General features: G+C 47.6%; 1 protein-coding gene across 3 annotated transcripts in view; it reads right to left on the reverse strand.

The window, feature by feature from the left end:
* DNAJC3 (DnaJ heat shock protein family (Hsp40) member C3) overlaps window positions 1–24541 on the reverse strand; it is a 74723-nt gene that overhangs the window by 49602 nt on the left and 580 nt on the right. Inside the window, exons 2-5 of one of the 3 annotated variants that reach the window (XM_073569571.1) lie at window positions 21250–21384; window positions 20871–20981; window positions 20371–20495; window positions 19980–20054 (exon numbers count right to left, since the gene is read on the reverse strand). In XM_073569571.1, the coding sequence (XP_073425672.1) occupies window positions 19980–20054; window positions 20371–20495; window positions 20871–20981; window positions 21250–21370 (432 nt within the window). In that variant the 5' untranslated portion in view covers window positions 21371–21384. Of the gene's footprint in view, window positions 1–19979; window positions 20055–20370; window positions 20496–20870; window positions 20982–21237; window positions 21385–24541 lie in introns of all 3 variants that reach the window. The other 2 variants (XM_073569570.1, XM_073569572.1) reach the window with 2 other exon arrangements.

The raw sequence follows: 24541 nt of genomic DNA on the forward strand, positions 1-24541 counted from the left end.
GCTCGAATGCCCTGGACTTTTTTTTTTTATCGTTGGTCTCCCGCTTGCCAGCACGCATCGCTGCAACGATCAGCGATCTCCCAGCTCGTATCCAAGGTAAACAGCAGGTTTCTAAGCGCCGCTCATTGCTTAGAAACCCGCAGTGTACCTTAGATACCAGCGCGCTGGTGCAGGGAGCTGGTAACCAAGGTAAACAGCGGGTTTCTAAGTGCCGCGCGGCGCTTAGAAACCCGATATTTACCTTGGTTACCAGCTCCCTGCACCAGCGCTCTGGTAGCTAAGGTACACAGCGACGCGCGCACTCGTCGTCACTGGTGCTGATCGCTGATGAAGCTGCCTGTTTGGCAGCTCACCAGCGATCATGTAGCGACACACCAGCGGTCCTGACAAGTTCATATCGTTGTCGGGATCGCTGGTGAATCGCCATGTGTGACGGGGCCATTACACATGTAGGCCTCTGTGCATATGTCAGTATGTTTCCACGGGCAAAACACGCTGACACGTCCATTTTTTTAACAGCAGCACGGGCCACAAAACGTCCCGCACACACTAATGACACACAAATAACTACCGTGTGTCATCAGTGTGACACGTACCAGCGTCTGGGAATCAGTGGTACTTTTCATGCTGTTCCCCGGCGCCGGGTGCTGAAGGCAACTCACATCACTGTCCCCTGCTTGCACTGCCATCAGCGCTAGCAGGAGGCAATGCTGAGAGTTGTATTCAGCTTATAACAGCAAGAGCAAGCGGCAGCTGATGAAAGTTTATCAGTCGCCACCTGCGCTATAAGTAAATACACTAAAAAAAAAAAAAAAACACAACGTGGGGTTCCCCTGTATTTTTGATAATCAGCCGCAGCTGCCCAGAAAAGGCACATCTATTAGATGCGCTAGTTCTGGCGCTTTGCCCAGCTCGTTCCACTTGCCCTGTGGCGGTGGAAAGTGAGGTTATGTCACCTTTGTATTGTCAGGTGACATCAAGCCCACAGCTTAGTAATGGAGAGGCATCTATAAGACACCTATCCATTACTAATCATATTGCAATATGTAACAATCAGTAATCGCTGCGGGATTGACGGTGGGCATTTATTTCAAGAAATCCCATGCCTACTAAGCGTCCACAGATGCCCGTGGATCAGCCGCAGAGACGTACATGCGGCACATCTCTCCAGACCGCAGTATATCAATTTAAGAGAAATTTCACCCGTACAATGTATTGGACATGGTGAATCTGCATGGTTCAGTGAACACATGCAGATTCACATGCATTAGATGGCAGCGCTTTGCACACAGCAAACATACGCTGCTAGTTCTGGATCATGTGCACCCAGCCTTTAACTCACGGGGATCTATATCGTAGTCTGAAGGTGCAGTCCGGTGAATTTAACTTACCATGTGCAGAGACAAGGTGCCACCCTTATTTCACTTGAATGCTACAGAGCCAGTGCCACCAATCTCAGCACTCAGATGAGTTATTTATATCAGAACTTAAAAAAACAACCCTAAACCCATGTATAACAAAATGTCCAATGCAGGCGGTACACAACACTAGAAGAGCATAGTCCACTGGTCATCTCCAGTCACTGACGATCCAAGTGCCAACAATATATAGGTGCCCATGCTGGTCACACTCATCATTTGCGTAGGCTTGAAAAGGAGTTGACACATTAACAGACCAGTCATAAACCTTGTACAACTAATCCTGACAAGTGGTCAGCCTTCTCCTCCCTGATATGCTAATAGACAAGGTGGTGACTGCTAAGGGGGCATTGGCACTGCACAGTAACTCTGAAGGAGCGTAAATGCACCCATAGACATAATAAGCTTTGTCTTAACACTGTATGATTATCATGATCAGGAGCGCTTGTTTCATGATAATCGTGTAGTCTAAAACAGGCTGCTTATCACTCACCCAAAGACATAAATGCTCCTTCAGGTGAAATGATCTTGTGGTTTGCACAGGTCATCATTCTCAACAACTCATTGTCATGTGCAAACATGACCCACACTGCCAATAACAATGGCGGACTATACGAACTGAAGGGTCTACTACAGATCAGTGCACATCTGAGGCGTGGTCTGTCTGTGTAATCAGGCTATTAAACAACTGATGACCCTCAAACATGTTTCTGGTGGGTGGTCGTTTAAGGCTACGCATGGTACAGTGTAAATGTGCTCTTAGACGGGCCATCCCTCACCAGATGTGCAGTGACCAGTTGATCCGACATTACACAGGACGATGAGCTGCCAAGAACAACAATCTTTTGGTTGTCTTCTTTGTTGAGCGATCGGCAGCCAGCTTACTTTGCACAATTATCGTGAATGAGCTTCCCAATAGATCCTTAATTGTGCAGGGTAAATGCCCCTTAAGACAAAGCTCGAGAAGAGAAGAAACCTGTGCTGCACTTAGTCATTTTCCAGCTGTCTGCTTTCACTCCATGTAATTGTCTAGTGATTTCAGCCTCCCTTCTGATGTCACTTTTGATCTGCTGACATTCTGCGGGCCTGAGAAGAATGACCTAGATGTGCTACGAGTCTCGCAGCCCACCACTGCCAGGGACATGTTTAATGGGGGATCTGACAGTTAAGATATTGAATTTTCCCCAGGTAATTACTTGTTTTGAAGACTTTTTTTTTTTTTTTTAATTCATTTATTAAACCAAAGACAGGGTATGCAATATGCAAACTGACAATGATGAAAATACCATATAACACATATACATTCCACAGAGCATTAATGTCAAACAGTATGTATACCAGTTGTGTATAGAATAAAACATACTGTCAATTGCCTTACAATAGTCTGTGTGTTATTATTCAAATAATAAAGCCTGCCAAACCTCTAAACCATTACTACTACTACAAAACAACTATTTGCAGCCTATGTCTACATAATTAGCTCTTTATCATGCGATATCTTCGTCCTACAGCGTGAGATGAGAGGAATCCCACCCCTCCCATATCTTCTCAAATTTATTCGGGCACCCTCTGTTTTGGTACAGCGTATGGTCGTATGGTATAATCAAATTCACCAATTCTATCCAGGCCCTAAGGGAGGGATCCGAACCCCCCATCCACCGCAGTGCCAGCATCTTCCGTGCCATGAACAATGTCTCCCGTAAGAAAATCCCCGTATAATGTCCCCATGTCTCAACATCCCACACCCCAAACAGACACCAATGGCTCAAGGGGAACAGGAATCTGTACCAGGGAGGTTAATAATGATGTCACCTCTTTCCAATAATGTGCTATAATTGGACATTGCCAAATCATGTGAATAAAATCTGCATCTGATGTATGACATCTCAAACAATCCGAAGATTGGAAACGGCCCATCTTAAAAAGTCGGTCCGGAGTCAAATATGATTGGTTTATAATGTATCATTCTATTGTTTACCCCTTCACCCCCAAGGGTGGTTTGCACGTTCATGACCGGGCCAATTTTTACAATTCTGACCACTGTACCTTTATGAGGTCATAACTCTCGAACGCTTCCATGGATCCCGGTGATTCTGACATTGTTTTCTCGTGACATATTGTACTTCATGTTAGTGGTAAAATTTCATTCAAATAACTTGCGTTTGTGAGAAAAACGGAAATTTGGCGAAAATTTTGAAAATTTCGCAATTTTCCAACTTTGAATTTTTATGCCCTTAAATCACAGAGATACGGCACACAAAAAACTTGATAACTAACATTTCCCACATGATTACTTTACATCAGCACAATTTTGGAACCAAAATTTTTTTTTGTTAGGAAGTTATAAGGGTTAAAAGTTGACCAGCGATTTCTCATTTTTACAACATCATTTTATTTTTAGGACCACATCACATTTGAAGCCACTTTGAGGGGTCTATATGATAGAAAATACCCAAAAGTGACACCATTCTAAAAACTGCACCCCTTAAGGTGCTCAAAACCACATTCAAGAAGTCTATTAACCCTTTAGGTGCGTCACAGGAATTTTTTTGAATATTTAAAAAAAAAATGAACATTAACTTTTTTTCATAAAAAAAATACTTCAGGTTCAATTTTTTTTATTTTACCAAGGGTAACAGGAGAAATTGAACTCCAAAAGTTATTGTGCAATTTGTCCTGAGTACGCAGATACCTGATATGTGGGGGGGAACGACTGTTTCGGCGCATGGCAGAGCTCAGAATGGAAGGAGCGCCGTTTGACTTTTTCAATGCAAAATTGGCTGGAATTCAGATTGGACGCCATGTCACGTTTGGAGAGTCCCTGATGTACCTAAACAGTGGAAACCCCCTACAAGTGACCCCATTTTGGAAACTAGACCCCCCAAGGAACTTATCTAGATATGTGGTGAGAACTTTGAACCCACAAGGGCTTTACAGAAGTTTATAACGTACAGCGGTACAATTAAAAAATCATATTTTTTCCACAAAAATGATCTTTTCACCCCAATTTTTATTTTCCCAAGGGTAACAGGACCCTAAAAGTTATTGTGCAATTTGTCCCGAGTACGCTGATACCCCACATGTGGGGGTAAACCACTATTTGGGCGCATGGCAGAGCTCGGAAGGGAAGCAGCGCCATTTGACGTTTTTGGCTGGAATTGAGATCGGACAACATGTCGCGTTTGGAAAACCCCTGATGTACCAAAACAGTGGAAACCCCCCACAAATGACACCATTTTGGAAAATAGACCCCCTAAGGAACTTATCTAGATGTGTGGTGAGAACTTTGAACCCCCATGGGCTTCACAGAAGTTTATAACATAAAGCCATACAATTAAAAAATCATATTTTTTCCATAAAAATGATCTTTTCACCCTCAATTCTTATTTTTCCAAGGGTAACATGACCCTAAAAGTTATTGTGCAATTTGTCCTGAGTACGCCGATACCCCACATGTGGGGGTAAACCACTATTTGGGCGCATGGCAGAGCTCGGAAGGGAAGCAGCGCCATTTGACGTTTTTGGCTGGAATTGAGATCGGACACCATGTCGCGATTGGAAAACCCCTGATGTACCAAAACAGTGGAAACCCCCCACAAATGACACCATTTTGTAAACTAGACCCCCCAAGGAACTTATCTAGATGTGTGGTGAGCACTTTGACCCCCCCAGTGCTTCACAGAAGTTTACAACGCCCAGGCGTGAAAATAAAAAATTCGTATTTTTTCCACAAACATGATCTTTTAGTCACCATTTTTTTATTTTCCCAAGGGTACCAGGAGAAATTGGACCCCAAACGCTGTTGTCCAATTTGTCCTGAGTACGCTGACACCCCATATGTGGGAGAAAACTACTGTATGGACACACGTCGGGGCTCGGAAGGGAAGCAGTGACGTTTTGAAATGCAGACTTTGATGGAATGGTCTGCGGGTGTCATGTGCGTTTGTAGAGCCCCTGATGTATCTAAACTATTGAAACTCCCCACAAGTGACCCCATTTTGGACACTAGACCCCCCACGGAACATATCTAGATGTGTGGTGAGCACTTTGAACCCCCAAGTGCTTCACAGAAGTTTATAACGCTCGGACGTGAAAATAAAAAAATCATTTTTTTCCACAAAAATGATATTTTTGCCCCCAATTTTTTATTTTCCTAAGGGTAACAGGAGAAATTGGACCCCAAAAATTGTTTTGCAATTTGTCCTGAGTAGGCTGATACCCTACATGTGGGGGTAAAACACTGTTTGGGCGCATAGCAGAGCTTGGAAGGGAAGGAGCACCATTTGACTTTTTCAACTCAGAATTGGCTGGAATTGAGATCAGACGCCATGTTGCATTTGGAGAGCCCCTGATGTGCCCAAACAGTGGAAACCCCCAATTCTAACTCCAACCCGAACCCCAACACGCCCCTAACCCTAGCCCTAACCCTAGCCCTAACCCTAGCCCTAACCCTAGCCCTAACCCTAGCCCTAACCCTAGCCCTAACCCTAATGGAAAAATGGAAATAAATACATTTTTTTTATTTTATTATTTTTCCCTAACTAAGGGGTGATAACGGGGGGTTTGATTTACTATTTATGGCGGTTTTTATGTTTGGCGGCTGTCGCACGCTAAAAGACGCTTTTTATTGTAAAAATAGTTTTTGCATCACCACATATTGAGAGCTATAATTTTTCCGTATTTTGACCCACCGAGTCATGTGAGGTCTTATTTTTTGCGGGACGAGTTGACGTTTTTATTGGTACCATTTTCGGGCACGTGAAATTTTTTGATCGCTTTTTATTCCGATTTTTGTGACGCAGAATGAACAAAAACCAGCGTTTCATGAATTTCTTTTGGGGGGGTGCGTTTACACCGTTCCGCGTGCGGTAAAATTGATAAAGCGGTTTTATTCTTCGGGTCAGTACGGTTACAGCGATACCTCATTTAGGTCGTTTTTTTATGTTTTTGTCGGTTTTATGCAATGAAAACTATTTTATATAAAAAATAATTATTTTTGCATCGCTTTATTCTGCGAGTTATAACTTTTTTATTTTTTCGCTGATGATGCTGTGTGGCGGCTTGTTTTTTGCGGGACAAGATGACGTTTTCAGCGGTACCATGGATATTTATATGCGTCTTTTTGATCGCGCGTTATTGCACTTTTTGTTTGGCGGTATGATAATAAATCATTATTTTTTGCTTCGTGCTTTTTTAAGGGGTTCGCTAAAGGGGTTAACTAATGGGACAGTTTTATAGGGCAGGTCGTTACGGACGCGGCGATACCTAATATGTGTACTTTTATTGTTTTGTTTTTTTTATTATTTTCAAAAAATGAATTTATTGGGGAATTTTTTTTTTTTTTTTTTACTAATTTGGCGATTTTTTTAAATTTATTTTTACACTTTTTTTTAATTTTTTTTTTACTTTATTACATAGTCCCAGGTGGGACATCACTGTCCTGTGACAGATCGCTGATCTGTCACATCACAGATCACTGTGACAGATCAGCAATCTGTCACAGGCAGTGCACAAGGCTTCCTCATGCCTGCGCTTTGCAGGCACTGAGGAAGCCAGCTTCCCCAGGCCCCCGAAGGCCCCGTCGCCATCTTGGATTCGGGGGCCTGGAGGAAAGGAGCCCCCCGCAGCAGCGCTGCACATTGCGCTGCCGTGGGGGGCTCAGGGAAGCACGGAGGGAGCCCCCTCCCTGCCGATGCTTCCCTTTAACCCCCGGTACACCGCGATCATGTTTGATCGCGGTGTGCAAGGGGTTAACGTGTCGGGGGCGGTCAGTGACCGCCCCTGACACATTGTGCCGGGTGTCAGCTGTGATAATCAGCTGACACCCGGCCGCGATCAGCGGCGCTCACCACATGGGCGCCGCTGATCGCGGTAGACGTACTATCCCGTCCCCGGTCATACGGGCCCGGGTACCGTGGACGGGATAGTACGTCTCATGTCAGGAAGGGGTTAATTGACGGAGACACCTTAGTTGGTGACTCCAGGATTTCCTCCCACTTCTCTCCCCGTGTATCAGGGATGAGCCTTTCCCATTTCCCCCTAACCAAGCATATGGCAGATTCCGTCCCCACCGATAGCATGTGTGTATACAGAGAGGAGATGAGACCCTGGGGACCTTGTGATTTAAGAATGCCTATCAAGGGTAGAGACGAAATAGCATTATTCATACCGACATATCTCATGTGCGATTGAAAGGCTGATCTTAATTGCAAATATCGGAAGAATTGTGACCTCGGGACATCACACCTAGCTTGTAATCGTTCAAAAGATAATAGTGTACCACATTCATATATATCCCCTATCGTAGAGACATTGCACTGAGGCCAGAATTCAGCAGATGGGTGGGCAAGCAGTGTCGGAAAATAACTATTATTCCATAAGGGCATTTCAGCTATGATATCACTAAATCCAACCACCCTCTTAATCTGTCGCCACACTAATCTTGCCAGACGAAGCATGGGTAGCAAACGTGGGACTTTTACTTTCTCCAATTCCAAAAACCCGAGTGGGCAATCAGCACGTGCGGCATGAAGCACATGGCTCTCAGAGTTAGGAAGATGATTACCGGGCATCCACTTATTTATAGCTCTGGCCTGTCCCGCCAGATAATACAGAAAAAAAAAAATCCGGTAGTGCTACCCCCCACCCCTTTTTTTTGGTCTTTGTAGGGGATAGCTTGAGCTTTGGCCTGGTTTTCCCCCATATAAAAGACGTAATCTGGGAATTCAAATTAGTGAAGAAAGACTTAGGGTACCGTTACACTTAGTGATGAACCAGCGATCCCGACAACGATATGGATCGCTGGTGCATCGCTAAGTGGTCGCTAGTGAGCTGCCACACAGGCAGATCTCAGCAGCGACATCGCTGGGGTCGGGGGTCGCTACTTACCTGTCAGACGCGGCGATCCTGACGTCCTCCCGCCCGCGTCCACGCGTCGCTCGTCGGCGCCACAGGAAGCGCCCGACGAGAAATGATCCAGGACCTTCGCGCGCACCAGCGATAATCAGCGGGGGAGCCGGTCGGAGGTAAGTATATGTAGCGATATCGCTAGCAATATCGCTGCTACGTCACAAAATCGGTGACCTTACAGCGATATTGCAGTGTGTAACGGGGGCTTTAGGTACCACCACAGCACTATGTTGGAGAAAATAGCTGATCTTAGGGAGTAGTATCATTTTAATTAAATTAATGCGTCCAGCTACAGACAGTGGGAGTTTGCTCCAGATCGCAAATTTGACTTTAACCACCTCTAGTAATAGATATATATTAAGTTGCAGATCAAGCATGCTGGATTGAGAAATATGAACACCTAGATATTTAAAATGAGGTACAATAGGCAGCAAGGAGAGAGTCCCAAGTCGCGGCATGAGAAAGAGGCATCAGAGCAGACTTCTCCCAATTTATATACAGGCCGGAGCATCTACTGAATTCGTTTATAGTGGCAATCACCCCCGTCAGCGTCTCCACCGCCCTATCCATAAATATTACCATGTCATCAGCATATAGGCCTATGGTATCCACCCGATCTGCTATCTCTATACCCATAATATTAGGGGAAGTTCTCATGCGAATTGCCAATGCCTCTATTTCAAGAGCAAAGAGGGCCGGGGAGAGGGGACACCCCTGACGAGTCCCCCTGTGCAGAGAAAAGGACCCAGAAGTGGAACCATTTACAATGACACGGGCCTTAAGTTTCATATACAATGTATTAACCCATTTTAAAAACCTATCCCCAAAACCATATTTATGCAAGCATGCGTGGAGGAAAGGCCACTCAAGGGAGTCAAAGGCCTTGGCTGCATCCAACGACGCCAATGCTCACCTATTGTCCGGCATCAGGGAACTATATTGGACCACCGATTGAACCCGTCTAATATTAATGTACGTACTTTTACCAGGCATAAAGCCAGTCTGTTCAGGATGTAAAAGTTCCAAAATAATTGAATTTAGCCTAGTAGCCAAAATCTTCATAAAAATTTTGTAATCCACATTTTGTTTTGAAGACTTTGCTGAACTTTTCCTGTATAAATGATGTCTGTTGTGGCCGGCGCAAACACTGCTCTTCTCAATCTAACTTTCATTCCTTGATAATGATTTACAAAAGATGGTGACATGATTAAAGGGAAGAAAAGGCCAGGAAACACTTTATATCTCCCAGAGTTTTACCTTTCTTGTCTTTCCCTGATTGATTAACCATTAGTATAACAGACTATATAAAGTAATACCAAATGAAAAGAATCTAACTCACATCCCCGGAGTTTATTATGTATTATTGACTAGACAATGTATGAGGAACCAAATACAGACGATTGTCATTTGTCCTCCGATTGTAATAACTATGCTATTAATAATGTTTAGGCTAATCTAATATTAACCTATTAATGAATAACAGATTAATAGATTTCCATTTTTCTCTAGTCTAAACCCTTGTGCTTCCTATACTCTGAAAAATATATACCGTATATACTCGCGTATAAGCAGAGACTTTCAGCCCATTTTTAAAGGCTGAAATTCCTCCTCTCAGCTTATACTCTAGTCATATACGCCGGGGGGGGTCAGATCATACTCATCCCCTCCTGGCGCGTCTCTGCAGCCCCTCCTGCTTCTCCCAAGGTGCGATATTCACCTGTCCCATCTCCGCACGCCACTCTGTCCTCTGCGTCCTTTGTCTGTGACGTTCAGGTCAGAGGGTGTGATGACGTAGTCAGTGCGCGCCCTCTGCCTGAACAGTCACTGACTGAAGGACCCAAAAGAGAGAGCGGCACACAGCGATGGAATGGGGACAGGTGAATATCTCAGGTGCCGGTGCCCTGAACAAGCGGCAACACCGGCACCTGTCCCTCATAGCGCGCCGGTGTCCCTGCCTGCTCAGGACACCGGCACCTGGCCCCCAGCGACGAGAGGTGAGTAGGTCTTTTTTTTTTTTTTTTATTCGCAGCAGCATATGGGGCCATAACCTTTATCGAGCAGCATATGGGGCATAATCTATGGAGCATCTTATGGGGGGAGCATATGGGGCATCATCTATGAAACATCTTATGGGGCCATAACCTTTATGGAGCAGCATATGGGGCATAATCTATGGAGCATCTTATGGGGGGAGCATATGGGGCATCATCTATGAAACATCTTATGGGGCCATAACCTTTATGGAGCAGCATATGGGGCATATTATTCTATGGAGCATCTTATGGGGCTATCATGAACTGTATGGAGCACTATGTGGGGCTCCTGATTCAATATCAGTGATAGAAAACAAAGAGTGGTTATTAATGGGGCATACTCAGACTGGGCCAGGGTTACTAGTGGGGTACCACAGGGTTCCGTATTGGGCCCCCTACCATTTTATTTATTAATGATCTAGTGGATGGCTTACACAGTAAAATATCAGTATTTGCAGATGATACAAAACTATGTAAGGTAGTTAACACAAAGGAGGACAGTTTGCAACTACAGACAGATTTGAGTAAATTGGAGAATTGGGCTGAAAAATGGCAAATGAGGTTTAACACAGATAAGTGTAAGGTTATGCACATGGGAAGGAGACACAGATGCTAAAATTACTTACTAAATGGGAAACTGCTGGGGAAATCAGACATGGAAAAAGACTTCGGCATCTTAGTCAATAAGAAGCTAAATTGGAGTGCCCAGTGTCAGGCAGCTGCCACCAAAGCAAATAGGGTCATGGGATGCATTAGAAGAGGTCTGGGGACACGAGATGAAAACATAATTCTCCTTCTGTACAAATCACTCGTCAGACCACACTTGGAGTATTGTGTGCAATTTTGGACGCCGGTGATCAAGAAAGACATTACTGAACTTGAAAGGGTTCAAAGGCGGGCTACTAAAATGATAAATGGAGTTGGTTCACTACAATACCCAGAAAGGTTATCAAAATTAGGTCTATTTACTCTAGAAAAGAGAAGACTTAGGGGAGACCTAATATATATGTACAAGTATATCAGAGGGCAATACAGAGATCTCTCCAATGAACTGTTTGTACCAAGGACTGTGACAAGAACAAGGGGGCATTCTCTTCGTTTGGAGGAAAGACAATTTCTGCACCAGCATAGAAGAGGGTTCTTCACGGTAAGAGCAGTGAGGCTCTGGAATTCTCTTCCTGAGGAAGTGGCGATGGCCAACTCACTGAATGAATTTAAGAAAGGAATGGATGCTTTTCTTGTGAGTAACAGTATAGAAGGTTACGAATAACAGAATATTATAGGTAGATGATTGACCCAGCTTAGGGGAAGGAATTTTTTTCCCTATGGAGAAAATTGGCTTCTACTCTGTGGGTTTTTTGCCTTCCCCAGGATCAACAATGCAGAACAGCTGCACTAAAAATAGGCTGAACTAGATGGACATAAGGTCTTCCTTCAGCCTTCAAAACTATGTTACTATGTATGTATGTTAATATGGATATTCAAAAACATTTAACCTACTGATGAATCAATTAATTTTACTTTTTTTGGCATCTCTATTTTTGAAATTTACCAGTAGCTGCTGCATTTTCAACCTTAGGCTTATACTCGAGTCAATAAGTTTTCCCAGTTTTTTGTGGCAAAATTTGGGGGGGGGGGGCTAGGGTCGGCTTATACTCACGTATATACGGTATATTTAAAAACTTTGTTTATTCAATTGAACAATGCAAGCAAAATCTAAAGTAGTCCATAATAATTTGACAAACCTTCAGAGACTCCGAGTACATTTTCTACAGGCTGATTACAAGGCCCCACGATAGCATAACTGACAGAAAGAAAATGCTTTCTTACGTCGTTATCTCAAAGATCTTCCGCAATGATAAGCATTTGTGGGAAGATCTGAGTATACTGTTCTTCTATTTTAAAAGAAAACTTCACATTAACATTACAACACCCAGTGGGATTTTTTTTCCAACCCTGTAGGATTTAAACACTGTCCCCAGGCTAACTTGTACTGCAGGTTTGGTGAGGTTAAGGTCATGTGCACACGTTGCGGATTCTGCTGTGGATCCGCAGCGTTTCAGGCTCTGCGGGTCCGCAGCAGATTTAGCTGCGTTGTACAGTACCATTGTTTCCAATGGTAAACTGAAAAACGCTGTGCGCTTGCTGCGAATTTTCCGCGGGTTCAAATCCGCAGCATGTCAATTCTTTGTGCGGAATCCGCAGCGGTTTCACACCTTCTCCATTGTAGAGGTGTGAAACCGCAGGTCTTTTGACATGAAAATTTACCTGCGGATTTTTCCAAATCCGCAGCACCTAAAACTACGTGTCCACATAGCCTAAAGGGTCTCTGAACAGTCATTTTGTGCTGGCAAAACACAGGAGCAGGGTGCACAAAGGTGTGATCCATTTAATTACACCTTCCCACCACTCCACTCTTATTGACAGCTCTGGCTTCATAAGGCCAGAGAAGGGTGGCGATAAATGGAAACCATTCAGGTGGGAAGGTGTAGGTAAATAATTGGCCCCACCAAGATCCATGATGCACCAGGAACCTGTATTTGGTTTGAACAGGGAATAACAGGATTTTTGGGTTGCTTACCGTAAAATCTGTTTCTCGGAGCCTTCATTGGGGGACACAGACCATGGGTGTATGCTGCTGCCACTAGGAGGCTGACACTATGCACAAAAAAAGGTTAGCCCCTCCTCCGCCGTATACACCCCACCGACCGGCAGGAAGTTCCTCAGTTAGTCAGAAAGCAGTAGGAGAAGTAACAGAATAGATTGAGAACAGAACAACTCAACTGTAACAAACCGACAAACATAAGAACAGGAGTTGTAGAACATGGGAGGGTGCTGTGTCCCCCAATGAAGGCTCCGAGAAACAGATTTTACGGTAAGCAACCCAAAAAATCCTGTTTTCTCGTTCGCCTTATTGGGGGACACAGAGACCATGGGACGTCCCAAAGCAGTCCCTGGGGTGGGAAACAAACTTCCATCAGGCCAGTGGACTCGCCACCGCAGCCTGCAGAATCCTTCTACCTAGGCTGGCGTCCGCCGAAGCGTAGGTGTGGACCCTGTAGAATTTCACAAAGGTGTGAACCGATGACCACGTTGCAGCCTTGCAAAGCTGCAGCGCGGAAGCTCTGTGGCGCACCGCCCAGGAGGCACCCACCGCCCGGGTAGAGTGCGCTCTGACCCCTGGAGGGGCCACTCGATGCTTGACCCGGTATGCCTCCAAAATTGCCGATCTGATCCAGCGCGCAATAGTGGCCTTTGAGGCTGGGTGACCTTTCCTCGCCCCGTCAGGAATGATGAACAGAGAGTCTGACTTCCGCAAGGAAGTCGTCCGGGCTAGATAGACTCTCAATGCCCTGACTAGGTCCAGCTTGTTCAAGGACCGCTCCCGAGGGTGAGCTGGGCTCGGGCAGAAGGATGGCAGAACAATGTCCTCATTGAGGTGAAACGAAGATACCACCTTCGGAAGAAAAGAGGGCGGAGGCCGCAGAACTACCTTGTCCTGATGAAGGACCAAAAAAGGAGAGCGGCAAGAAAGTGCTGCTAATTCCGACACGCGCCAGATGGAGGTAATGGCCACCAGAAAGGCCACTTTCCAAGAAAGGAGGGAAAGGGAAACGTCCCTGAGAGGTTCAAAAGGAGGACCCTGCAGAACCTGAAGAACCAAATTAAGATCCCAAGGATCCACGGGCGCTCGGTACGGAGGAACCGTGTGAGCCACACCCTGGAGGAAGGTTTTGACCTGGGGCCGGGAGGCCAGCGTTTTCTGAAATAAAATGGACAGTGCCGAAACTTGACCCTTCAAGGAACTGAGAGCAAGCCCCGCATCCAGCCCTGCCTGCAGAAACGCCAGAATAGAAGGGAGCGAAAAAACCAAGGGCACGATGTCATTGGTCTCACACCAGGAGAAATAGGCTTTCCAAGTACGGTAATAGATCTTCGAAGAAGGCGGCTTTCTGGCGCGGATCATGGTATGAATCACCCGATCAGAGAATCCTGCCCGTCTCAAAACCTTGGTCTCAACAGCCACGCCGTTAAATTGAGCGACCGAGAATTGGGGTGGCAAATCGGGCCTTGAGACAGCAGATCTGCCCTGTCGGGAAGCTTCCAGGGGGCGTCCGCGAGAAGGTTGACAATGTCCGCGAACCAAGACCTTCTGGGCCAATTCGGGGCGATGAGGATGACTGGAATCCCCTCTGCTTTGATTTTCTTCAACAACTTGGGAAGAAGAGGCAGAGGAGGGAACAGGTAGGGGAGCTCGAACTGTGACCAAGGGACGGCCAGAGCGTCGGCGCCCACTGCCAGAGGGTCCCGAGACCTGGACACGAATTGTGGGACTTTCCTGTTGAGGCGAGATGCCATGAGGTCTACATCCGGAGTTCCCCACCGACGGCAGAGCAGATGAAACACCTCCGGATGTAGGGACCATTCCCCTGCCGCGAGACCCTCGCGGCTGAGGAAATCGGCGGCCCAGTTGTCCACGCCGGGAATGTGAACCGCGGAAATCGTTGGAACAAAGGTCTCTGCCCATTGAAGAATTCTGGACACTTCCGCCAGAGCTGTCCCCCCTTGGCGGTTGATATACGCCACCGCTGTGGCATTGTCTGTCTGAATCCTGACAGGCAGGCCCTTGAGGCGCCTTTCCCAGTGGACGAGAGCTAGATGGATCGCTCGTATCTCTAGGACATTGATCTGCAGAGCTGATTCCTGAGTTGACCATCGACCCTGAACAGTGTGATTGCGGAACACTGCACCCCAGCCGATGAGGCTGGCGTCCGTAGTGACAATCTGTCAGTGAACGGGAAGAAAAGACCGCCCCAAGAGAATGAGGGGAGACGTCAACCACCAGTTGAGAGACCGCTTGATCCGGCATGAAAGGCGAACCGGACGATCCAGAGACAGAGCCGACCTGTTCCACCTGGACAAAATGGCCTGCTGGAGTGGCCTGGCGTGAAATTGGGCAAAGGGAACTGCCTCTATCGCCGCCACCATCTTCCCCAGGACCCTCATGGCTGTCCTGAGGGATGGAAATCGTGTGATCTGTAATGATCGCACGCCCTGCTGCAGGGAAAGGATCTTGTCTTGTGGGAGAAATACCCTTGACAGACGAGTGTCGAACAGAAGGCCCAGAAACACAAGGCGTTGAGTAGGGACCAGACAGGACTTTTTCCGGTTGACGATCCACCCAAAACTGGACAGGGTGTCTAGAACGATCGCCACACTTAGGCGGGCCTGTTGAAAGGAGGGAGCCTTGATCAGGATATCGTCGAGGTACGGAAAAAGAACGAGACCTCTGATCCTCAACAAGGCCATCAACGCCGCCATAATCTTCGTGAAGACTCTGGGAGCGGTGGCGAGCCCGAAAGGAAGCGCGACGAACTGGTAATGTTCGTGGTGAATCGCAAACCGCAGGAACTTCTGATGTCCGGGAAATATGGGCACATGTAGATAGGCATCTTGGATGTCTATGGAACCCATGAATTCCTGCTCCTCCATGGAAGCAATTACCGAGCGTACAGACTCCATCCGGAAGTGGCGAAGGCGAACTCTCTTGTTGAGTAACTTGAGATCCAAAATGGGCCGAACTGCCCCGTCCTTTTTCGGCACCACAAACAGGTTTGAATAAAACCCTGTGAAGCGTTCCGATTCGGGAACGGCACAATCACCCCGGAACTGAGAAGAGAGGCGATGGCCGAACAGAACCCCGGGACCAAGGACGGATCCCTCGGCGGACGGGATTGGAAGAAGCGATCCCGTGGAAGAGAAATGAACTCTATTTTGTATCCTGTTGATACAACCTCTCTGACCCAAGCGTCCTCTACTGAGGCGAGCCAGATGTCGCTGAAGAAAAGAAGTCAACCTCCCAATTGGAAGGGACCCACGGGAGACCGATGGTAGTCATGCGGATGTAGACCGTCCAGATCTAGATCTGGACGGTCTTCCCTGGGAAGAGTGGGACTGCCAGGACGGAGTGGGCCTGAAGGAAACCTTTCTTTCCTGACGTGCCTGTGGCCTTTGCTGGTTGGAAGGGTTTTCCGCCGTATTGAAACGGCGGAAAGTCCGAAAGGGACGAAACTGACGCCTTGGAGGAGGTCTGCGAGGCTTGGAGGGGAGAAGAGAACTCGTACCTCCGGTAGCGTCCTTAATAATCTGATCCAATTGTGATCCGAAGAGACGCACTCCCTGAAAAGGCAGATTGGTCAGAGACTTTCTAGAGGACAAGTCCGCCTGCCAGGCCTTGAGCCAAATTGTACGTCGGATTGCCACGATGTTACTTGACGCCTGAACTGCGCAAGATGCGGCATCCAGGGAGGCAGAAAGCAGATAATCCCCCGCATGGGAAATCTGATTGGCGAGATCGGCCAAATGCTCTGGTCGTGCCTTATCCAGAATGCCCTGCCGAAGGTCGTCTGCCCAAGTGGATATGGCCTTTGCTGCCCAAGAAGAAGCAAAGACTGGACATACCGCTGCTGATGCCGCTTCGAAGGCAGATTTTGCTAGAGATTCTATGATCCTATCATTAGAATCTTTTAGAGACGCCACACCTGACAGCGGAAGGACCGTATTATTAGAAAGTCTGGACACGGGAGGGTCCACCGAGGGAGAAGCGGCCCAGTTGTCTGTGAGCTCTTTAGCAAACGGGTACAGTACGCCGAGACGCTTTCCTCTTTGAAAGCGTCTGGTCGGATCTGCTCTCTCCTTTGTAAAAATATTTCCAAACTCAGAATGGAAGGGAAACACCTTGCATGGTGTTTCCGCCCGTCTGAACGAAACCTCCTGATCTGAGGATTTCGCAGGGGCGTCAGCGATGTCAAAGGTATGGTGAATCGCGGCAATGAGGTTTTGCACCGTAACCTTCATGTTCGCATCCTGGTCCGAATCCAGCTCTAAGACCCCTTCCGATTCCGAAAGCGCTTCGCCTGACTCGGGAGAGGAGGCCCGAGAGGGAGACTGCTGGGGACTATGGGGTGAGGTAGGACGAGGGGAGGACTCCGCCTGGAGGTCCTGCCTGGGCCTCTTGCGACTGCCGCTGGCTGGCTCAGATGGGACGTCCTGAGACGTGCTGGGTCCCGCCGAAGCTCCCAAGGGCAACTTGTCCAGAACGGCTACTAGGGACTGAGACACCTTGGTGAGGTCTGCCACTGACTGTGATAGAGAGGAGGCCCAGCCTGGCATGGGGGGCTCACTCACCACTGGGGCTATGGATGGCTCCTGAGCGGCGTCGGACTGGATTGGATTGCTACAGTCCAGGCAGAGGGGAGTGGACTGACCTGAGGGAAGTTTGCGATTGCAAGAAGAGCACGCAAAGTACTTGACTAAGGTGCCAGAGGAGGCAGGGGGACGAGCGCGGTCAGACTTAGAATTAGACATACTGACGGACAGTCAATAAAGCCTTGCCGGAAGGTTGGGGGACAGGAGGCAGAGGAGGGTGTCAGTCTGCAGTATGCAGAGCTACTCACGGTCCGGTGTCCTATCGCAGCTTCCAATAAATTGAGATGCACGGTTCGTCCGGCTTGCAGGGGCACGGCTGAGGGAACAGCGTCCGGCTGACAGGCTGCGAAAATGGCGGCAGCCAGAGGAGCCGAGCAGGAAGCGCGCGCTTTCCTGCAGATGCAGAGGAGGGAGGTAGGCGGGGCTAGGCGCCGATGATAAAAATGGTGCCGCCCGCTAAGATGGTAGGGTGGGAGGGACGGCGCCGCCTCCGGGACGCTCAACCTGAGGGGAGAAGGCCGTGGGCGGGCTTAGAGCGGGCGGGAGGGAAGCCCGCCCGAGAATGGAGAAGGGGGGCGTGGCCGCGACGCCGGACAAGGCCCCAGATGAAGCCGGGGCCTGGATTAAAAGAGGCGGCCGCCTGTCAGCACAGGGCGGCGCGGAGGCGTCGCAGAACCGCCGCGGTGGCTGCTACTGAGGACAGCTAGGACCCGGCAGAGGGGGGGGGGGGGGGAAGAGCTGTCCGATAACCAGCCAGGGCCTAAATAGCTGCAGCGGCCGCCTGGAGGCGTCGCAGCACTGTCACAGCGACCGCTGCCGAAGAATCCATGGAGTGGCCTGGCGTGGAACCCGCAGGGGAGAATGGGACTCAGGTCTCATACTTACCCTCCTGATCCGTTTCATCCAGCGTACTGTTTCAAGGAGAGTATCCTGCGCCTCAACCGACCGACCGGCTCTGGCAGGCGAGTGGGTGGGAGACGGGGAGCGAGGACCATCTGGAACGCCACATCCATGTTAGGGGTCTTGGTCCTGCTGTAGACTTATGAGGATACGGGGTGGCAGTACACGCCGTACTCATAGTCTCTTTGTGGGACTACAGATGTGACTATTCACACTGTATCCCTCCGGAAAAACCTGAAAAGAAACGACGCACATCGAGGTAGATATGGGTCTAATCAAAGACCCGTGTCCACCTCCTACTGACACTAAGCTAAACTGGGGAACTTCCTGCCGGTCGGTGGGGTGTATACGGCGGAGGAGGGGCTAACTTTTTTTTGTGCATAGTGTCAGCCTCCTAGTGGCAGCAGCATACACCCATGGTCTCTGTGTCCCCCAATAAGGCGAACGAGAAAATAGCATTTTAAATGGAGTCTGTCATAACACAATGACTGTAAACCAAATACAGGTTCCCGATGCATCATGGCATGGGCAAACATTTATTTGCACCTTTCCAACTACTTGCTTTTCTCCCGTCTATCTCCACCGCTCCCTCTTCTTTGATTGACAGCTCCGGCATTATATAGACAGAAAAATGGGAAACAAGTAAGTGGGAAGGTGCACGGAGCTCCTGTACTTTATTTGAACAATTATTCTGTGTTGACAATCTCCCTTTAACTACTTCATGACTGACAGACTATAAACATCTGGGCGGTCCGCATTCAACTCTGCAGTGATGCCCTAAATTACTGGGTACACAGAGCTGAACAAACGCTGTATATACAGAATAGGAAGCTCTGACACCGCTTCTTACTCCATACCCAGTGATCATTGTATATAGGAAGGGAGTGAAAGCTACTTGGTTCTAGGAGACTTAATCAGCTCTGAAATGCAGGCAAGAGGCAGAGTTCCCCTGTAACTGGAGCTGGTATATTGGCCCAAGTTACAGAAAAAATATAAAGTGTATTAACAAAACCAAAAAATTTTTTAAGTAAATGGTCCTGCCTTTAACTGGTTAAGGAGGATGGACCAGTCAGCAGAAGGGACCAGGTTTTGCGAGGGCATAGCTCTGGAGCATTTCTTTAGGCTGATCTACATTATTACCCTGCGAGTCCCTTGTAGACAATAAAATTAACACTAAAAAAAGTCACTATATTTCTAGAACTGTATAGCAAATAAAAAAACCCTGAGTACTCAGGGGAAACGAGGGAATAAAATAAAACCAAACTGTGGTGACTTTTGACCTGGTGAAAGGACCTCTTCAAAAAGATTGTATAGTAGAATAATATGGCGTCTTTTTCCCAAAACAATAACACCGCTATCCATGGTTTGAGCCTAGCATTGTCATAGAGGGAACTGCAATATTGCACAGAAGCCACGGACAGGAATGTTGCTATTTTGTGGAACAAAGCAGCCATGCTTTTTTTTTTTTTTTTTAACCCTGATAACCCTCCGAATTTAGAAATAAACTTACCACTTTTTTAAAGTCCTCTTCTGCTTCATCCAACTTCCCTTGTTTCAATAGTAATTGTCCTCTCTGTAATCTTGCCTTTAAAAAGAATACATAGATTAGTTTTAGTCAAAGTCCCAAGTGATCCTAATACAAATTATAACCAGAAACTAAAGGTGTATATATAATGTACTGTAGTGGTGTATGATGCACATCAGCTACGTTGTGGGGTACAGTTTACCAGTGTCCACATCTCATTTCAGTCACATCCGAAATTACTTGAACACTCCCTAGTCCTGGGTCACATATTTTAGTAAAGGTTTAAGCCCTGTGAAGTGGTGATTCCAGACAGAAGAATCCGTAGGTGGAGGCTGTAACTTCTGCCCTGCAGTTAAGCTTTGGTGGCGGTACGTACTGATGTGAAGTCTGGTTTCAGCTCAATCACTCGACTTAAGTCAGGAATGGCGGCTTTAGATTTGCCCATGGCCAGGTACGCAGTCGCTCTTCTGTAGTATGCTAGGTAGTTGTCTGGATCACCATCTAAAAAAAAAAAAAAAAAAATTCAGCAAACCCTGAGCTGAAATCCAACAATACTCTGAAATGATTCTAAGCCACAGTATAGCCAAAGAGCAAGTGCGATCCGTGTGTAGCAGAATATATGAGGCCTCACTGCTAACAAGTAAAGATCCACCACGGAGGACACACGTGGACATCACTATAATGGACCGAGTACAATCACTAGAGACACACTGTGAGAAAGCTGCACTGGAAAGGGCAGGAGAACCTGTAATACTTCTATATTAGTCACTGCCACAACAAACCTGTTAACAACCCCTTTAACTTGTTTGTAATTGTATTGTGACATCTATGGTCACCACTGGCAGTCAGTAGCTTCATCACCTGCCCAGTACTCACCGATAGCGGAGTGGAAATGAGATAACGCATCGGCAAGTTGTCCAGCCGCTAACAACTTCTTCCCCATTTCAAGATGTTGGTCAACATCTGCGTTTATTCCGCACTGCACACCTGTTTGAGAGAATATTAGGACATTAGGGGATCATCATTAGTACATTGTGATGATCAGTGCTGGTGGACACTGCCACCATTATTACCATCTATACTGGTTTAAAGGGAACCTGTCATGTAGTGGTTTCCGAAAGGAGCCACTCCTTGGCTGGGTCCTTCCCTGGAGGAAGATCTGGCTAGTCCCGTGTTTGAGACTCTTAAATGAGGCTCCACGCACTTTATTTGCATTATTGCTAACATAGAATATGTCAATCACCATTACACATACGCTGCTCCTTCTCCATGGCATATCGAACACTTCTCATCTTGAAGACATCTTTGCACTTTAAAGCCACTTTGGTATTCGGCAAGTTACAGCTTTCTTTCAATTCTCCTTTTCTTGTTAACATTTCATTCCGTTAAGCTGAAGATAATGTAAAAGACTCCTGTTTTTAGCAGGTTCTCATTAACGAATTGGTCACTTCACCTCTAACCAGCCTGAATGCACGGCATCAGTAAAACAAGATATGCTTTCTTTAATTAATGAAACCCAATATCTCCATGGGCTTAGCCAGGGACGCATCGCTGCGTAGGTAATAACTACCCCAGACGGAGTGTCTGTGCCCACAACCAGAAGCTAACAACTGACATATGGGCACAGAGAAGTGTTCTCATTAGCTGTGTGGTGTAGTGACCACTGGGTCCGCTAGGGGGCGCTGTGTGGGTGTCCCAGGACGGGCGTACAGGCATATCCAGTATGGTAATAGGCGTAGGATGCTAAGTGACCATTACGTATCCCAAGGTGGGTGGCCTTGGGATGAAGGCTTGATTATGTGTTGATCAGCAGAGATACTGCTGATGTTCTGTTTCAATGTGTTAGGGAAGCCTTCAGGTGGTTGGTGAGACGGGTGGAACCAACCACCTACAAACCCACCCAGGGTGTGTCTAAAACACCTATAGTAAAGCGTATGTGTATGAATGGTTGTAGGACCTGCGATGAGGTCATAGCCATGTGATCCAGTGGGCGTGGCTACGGACCATATAAGGTGACCAGGGTGACAAAGATGACCAGGGTGGGTCATATGAGTGAATGCCTGGACCCGGTTGGTCCGTATGGAAGGTCTCGTCAGGCTGACGTGCTGGAAGATGTGGCTGCCTTCCTGAGGGCACGTGTGTACGCTGTAATAGCTACGTGTGTTTGACAGTTCCATGGAGAGAAGCAGCTAACCCGAACATGGGAGAGTAACTGAGAGACTGTATAGCCTGTTGGCTAGATAAAGCACAGTCTATGTGACAAGAGGGCTAAGGAGAGCAGAGCTCCACTATGAAGATACCCTGCTGTCTGGTGTAAGACTGTTGCATGCTGCTTTGGTTTATGATGATGAATAAACCGCATGGACTATGTTGATGTTTTATGAAAAACCTGTGCCGGACCTGGTTATTTGGCTGCACAGCGAGTATCCCCAACCCGAATACCAAGCGCTACCTTACAGCTGCGTCACACTTCCAGTACCTGCGGGCTGCTACACAGGTACCAACACCCCCAGCAAAACTATTACAACTATTGACAATGATGGCAAGGAGCACTATTTAACAACTAATAGGATATTCGGATACTCCATGATTGTTGCATTAAATGAAGGTTTGTAGCCCCCTTCCTGCTGTGCTTTTTCTGTACTGCATTGATCCCTGCCTCCATCCCCTTCTGTGATCAGCCAGTTGAAACAGGTTATCTGATGGGAGGCAGACATGGAGTGTGTATACTGAGTTTAACAAGTGGATAACAGCTGTTGGAAGAGCAAACCCACTGTGTACTGCCTGATTACCTAAGAGGTGTTAATCAAACCAATGTGGAGACATGTGCCAGAAGATCAGAGATCTCGCATGACAATGGAAGTACAATAATTTCCACGCCATGTCCATAAAATCCAAGCTTGACACAATCCATGGATATATCCATAATCAGGGAACATATTTGCATCAGTGGGAAAAATTGCAAAAGGTTTGGTGACTGACAGCTCACAGGAGTGCAAAATATCCGTGAGTTATGGATATATCATATTATTGTGTGGCATCTATAGAATGCTTGAAGGATGTTCGGTAAGATGACGGCCATATTGTTTCTCTAGGAGGATCCTGTGGCCGACAGAAGAAGTATGGCCCAAAACTGGATTAGAATTGAATCTTTTCAGCTGTCCCTCAGTAAAGGAGGAGTGAGGGGTCTCGTGAGACCCTTTATAACATCTCATCTACCAAATTTCATTGTCAGATTCCAGGAGAAGCAATGAGTATTGCAGATCTGCCCATATTTCCCGTGGCGTTCTCCACCGCCAGAAATGCTGATGGATCCAATTTATTAGACGTATCTGTATTTTATTCATTAATTTTTGCTGTGCGGCTTTTTATCATTTCATCTTTTGTAACCTTTTTAAGCACTGTACTCTTTTTGTCTACTAAATCGAAAATGTAATAAATTTTTGTCCTTGCTGCAATAAATGCACCAACAAACCCTGAATAGGGAGAACTCAGGCTGGTTGGGTTACCCTGTGTATATCAGAGTGCAAGAAGAGTACCTATCAGGGGCTCTGGAAAGCTGGGTGGCGGGTGCACCCCAGTGCAAGTGTCTCACTGGCCGATCAAAAGGGCTAATGGTGGCAGTGAAAAGTGTGGTGTGGAAGCGAGAACCGGCTGAGGGTGCACACAACTCATTGTCAGCCTACTGCGATAAGCGGACGAGTGACCGTGGGACATGGGGTCCCCATTAGCAGCAGCGTCCGAGGCATGCGTGTCACGAGTGAGTGTGGTGCCTGACAACGTGAGGGAAGTGGTACGTGCTGCTCCTGACACTCTGCTATTTCATGCGGTAAAAAAATTAAGTTGTTAGTTATAAAAGAAAAACTGAGACCGCCACTCTATAAAGGTAATCCTGAGAGAAAACTGCAGGGAGCACTCCTCATGGCAGTCATGTACACTTGTGAGGTCTCCGTCCGCAGTACGGAGAGAGGACCATGGGGAAAGAAGAAAAAGATTGGGGCGTTCTATACAGATGTGCAATGACGAGATGGCGGACAGAAGAGGATTTTATCGCCCCCTCTGGTAAATAGAGCCACATGGAAAAAGGCAGAGGTACGGTCCCCGACGCACGGACGCTACCGGACGGCGCAGCCACGGCGTACGGGACGCTACCGGGCGGCGCAGCCACGGCGTACGGGACGCTACCGGACGGCGCAGCCACGGCGTACGGGACGGCGCAGCTACGGCGTACGGGACGCTACCGGACGGCGCAGCCACGGCGTACGGGACTCTACCGGACGGCGCAGCCACGGCGTACGGGACGGCGCAGCCACGGCATACGGGACGGCGCAGCCACGGCATACGGGACGCCACCGGACGGCGCAGCCACGGCATACGGGACGCTACCGGACGGCGCAGCCACGGCATACGGGACGCTACCGGACAGCGCAGCCACGGCATACGGGACACTACCGGACAGCGCAGCCACAGCGTACATGACATTACCGGACGGCGCAACCACAGCGTACAGGACATTACCGGACGGCACAGCCACGGCGTACGGGACG

This window comes from Dendrobates tinctorius, unplaced genomic scaffold (genome assembly GCF_039654945.1).
Source record: "Dendrobates tinctorius isolate UK_male_01 unplaced genomic scaffold, ASM3965494v1 ptg000026l, whole genome shotgun sequence".
NCBI lineage: Eukaryota > Metazoa > Chordata > Amphibia > Anura > Dendrobatidae > Dendrobates > Dendrobates tinctorius.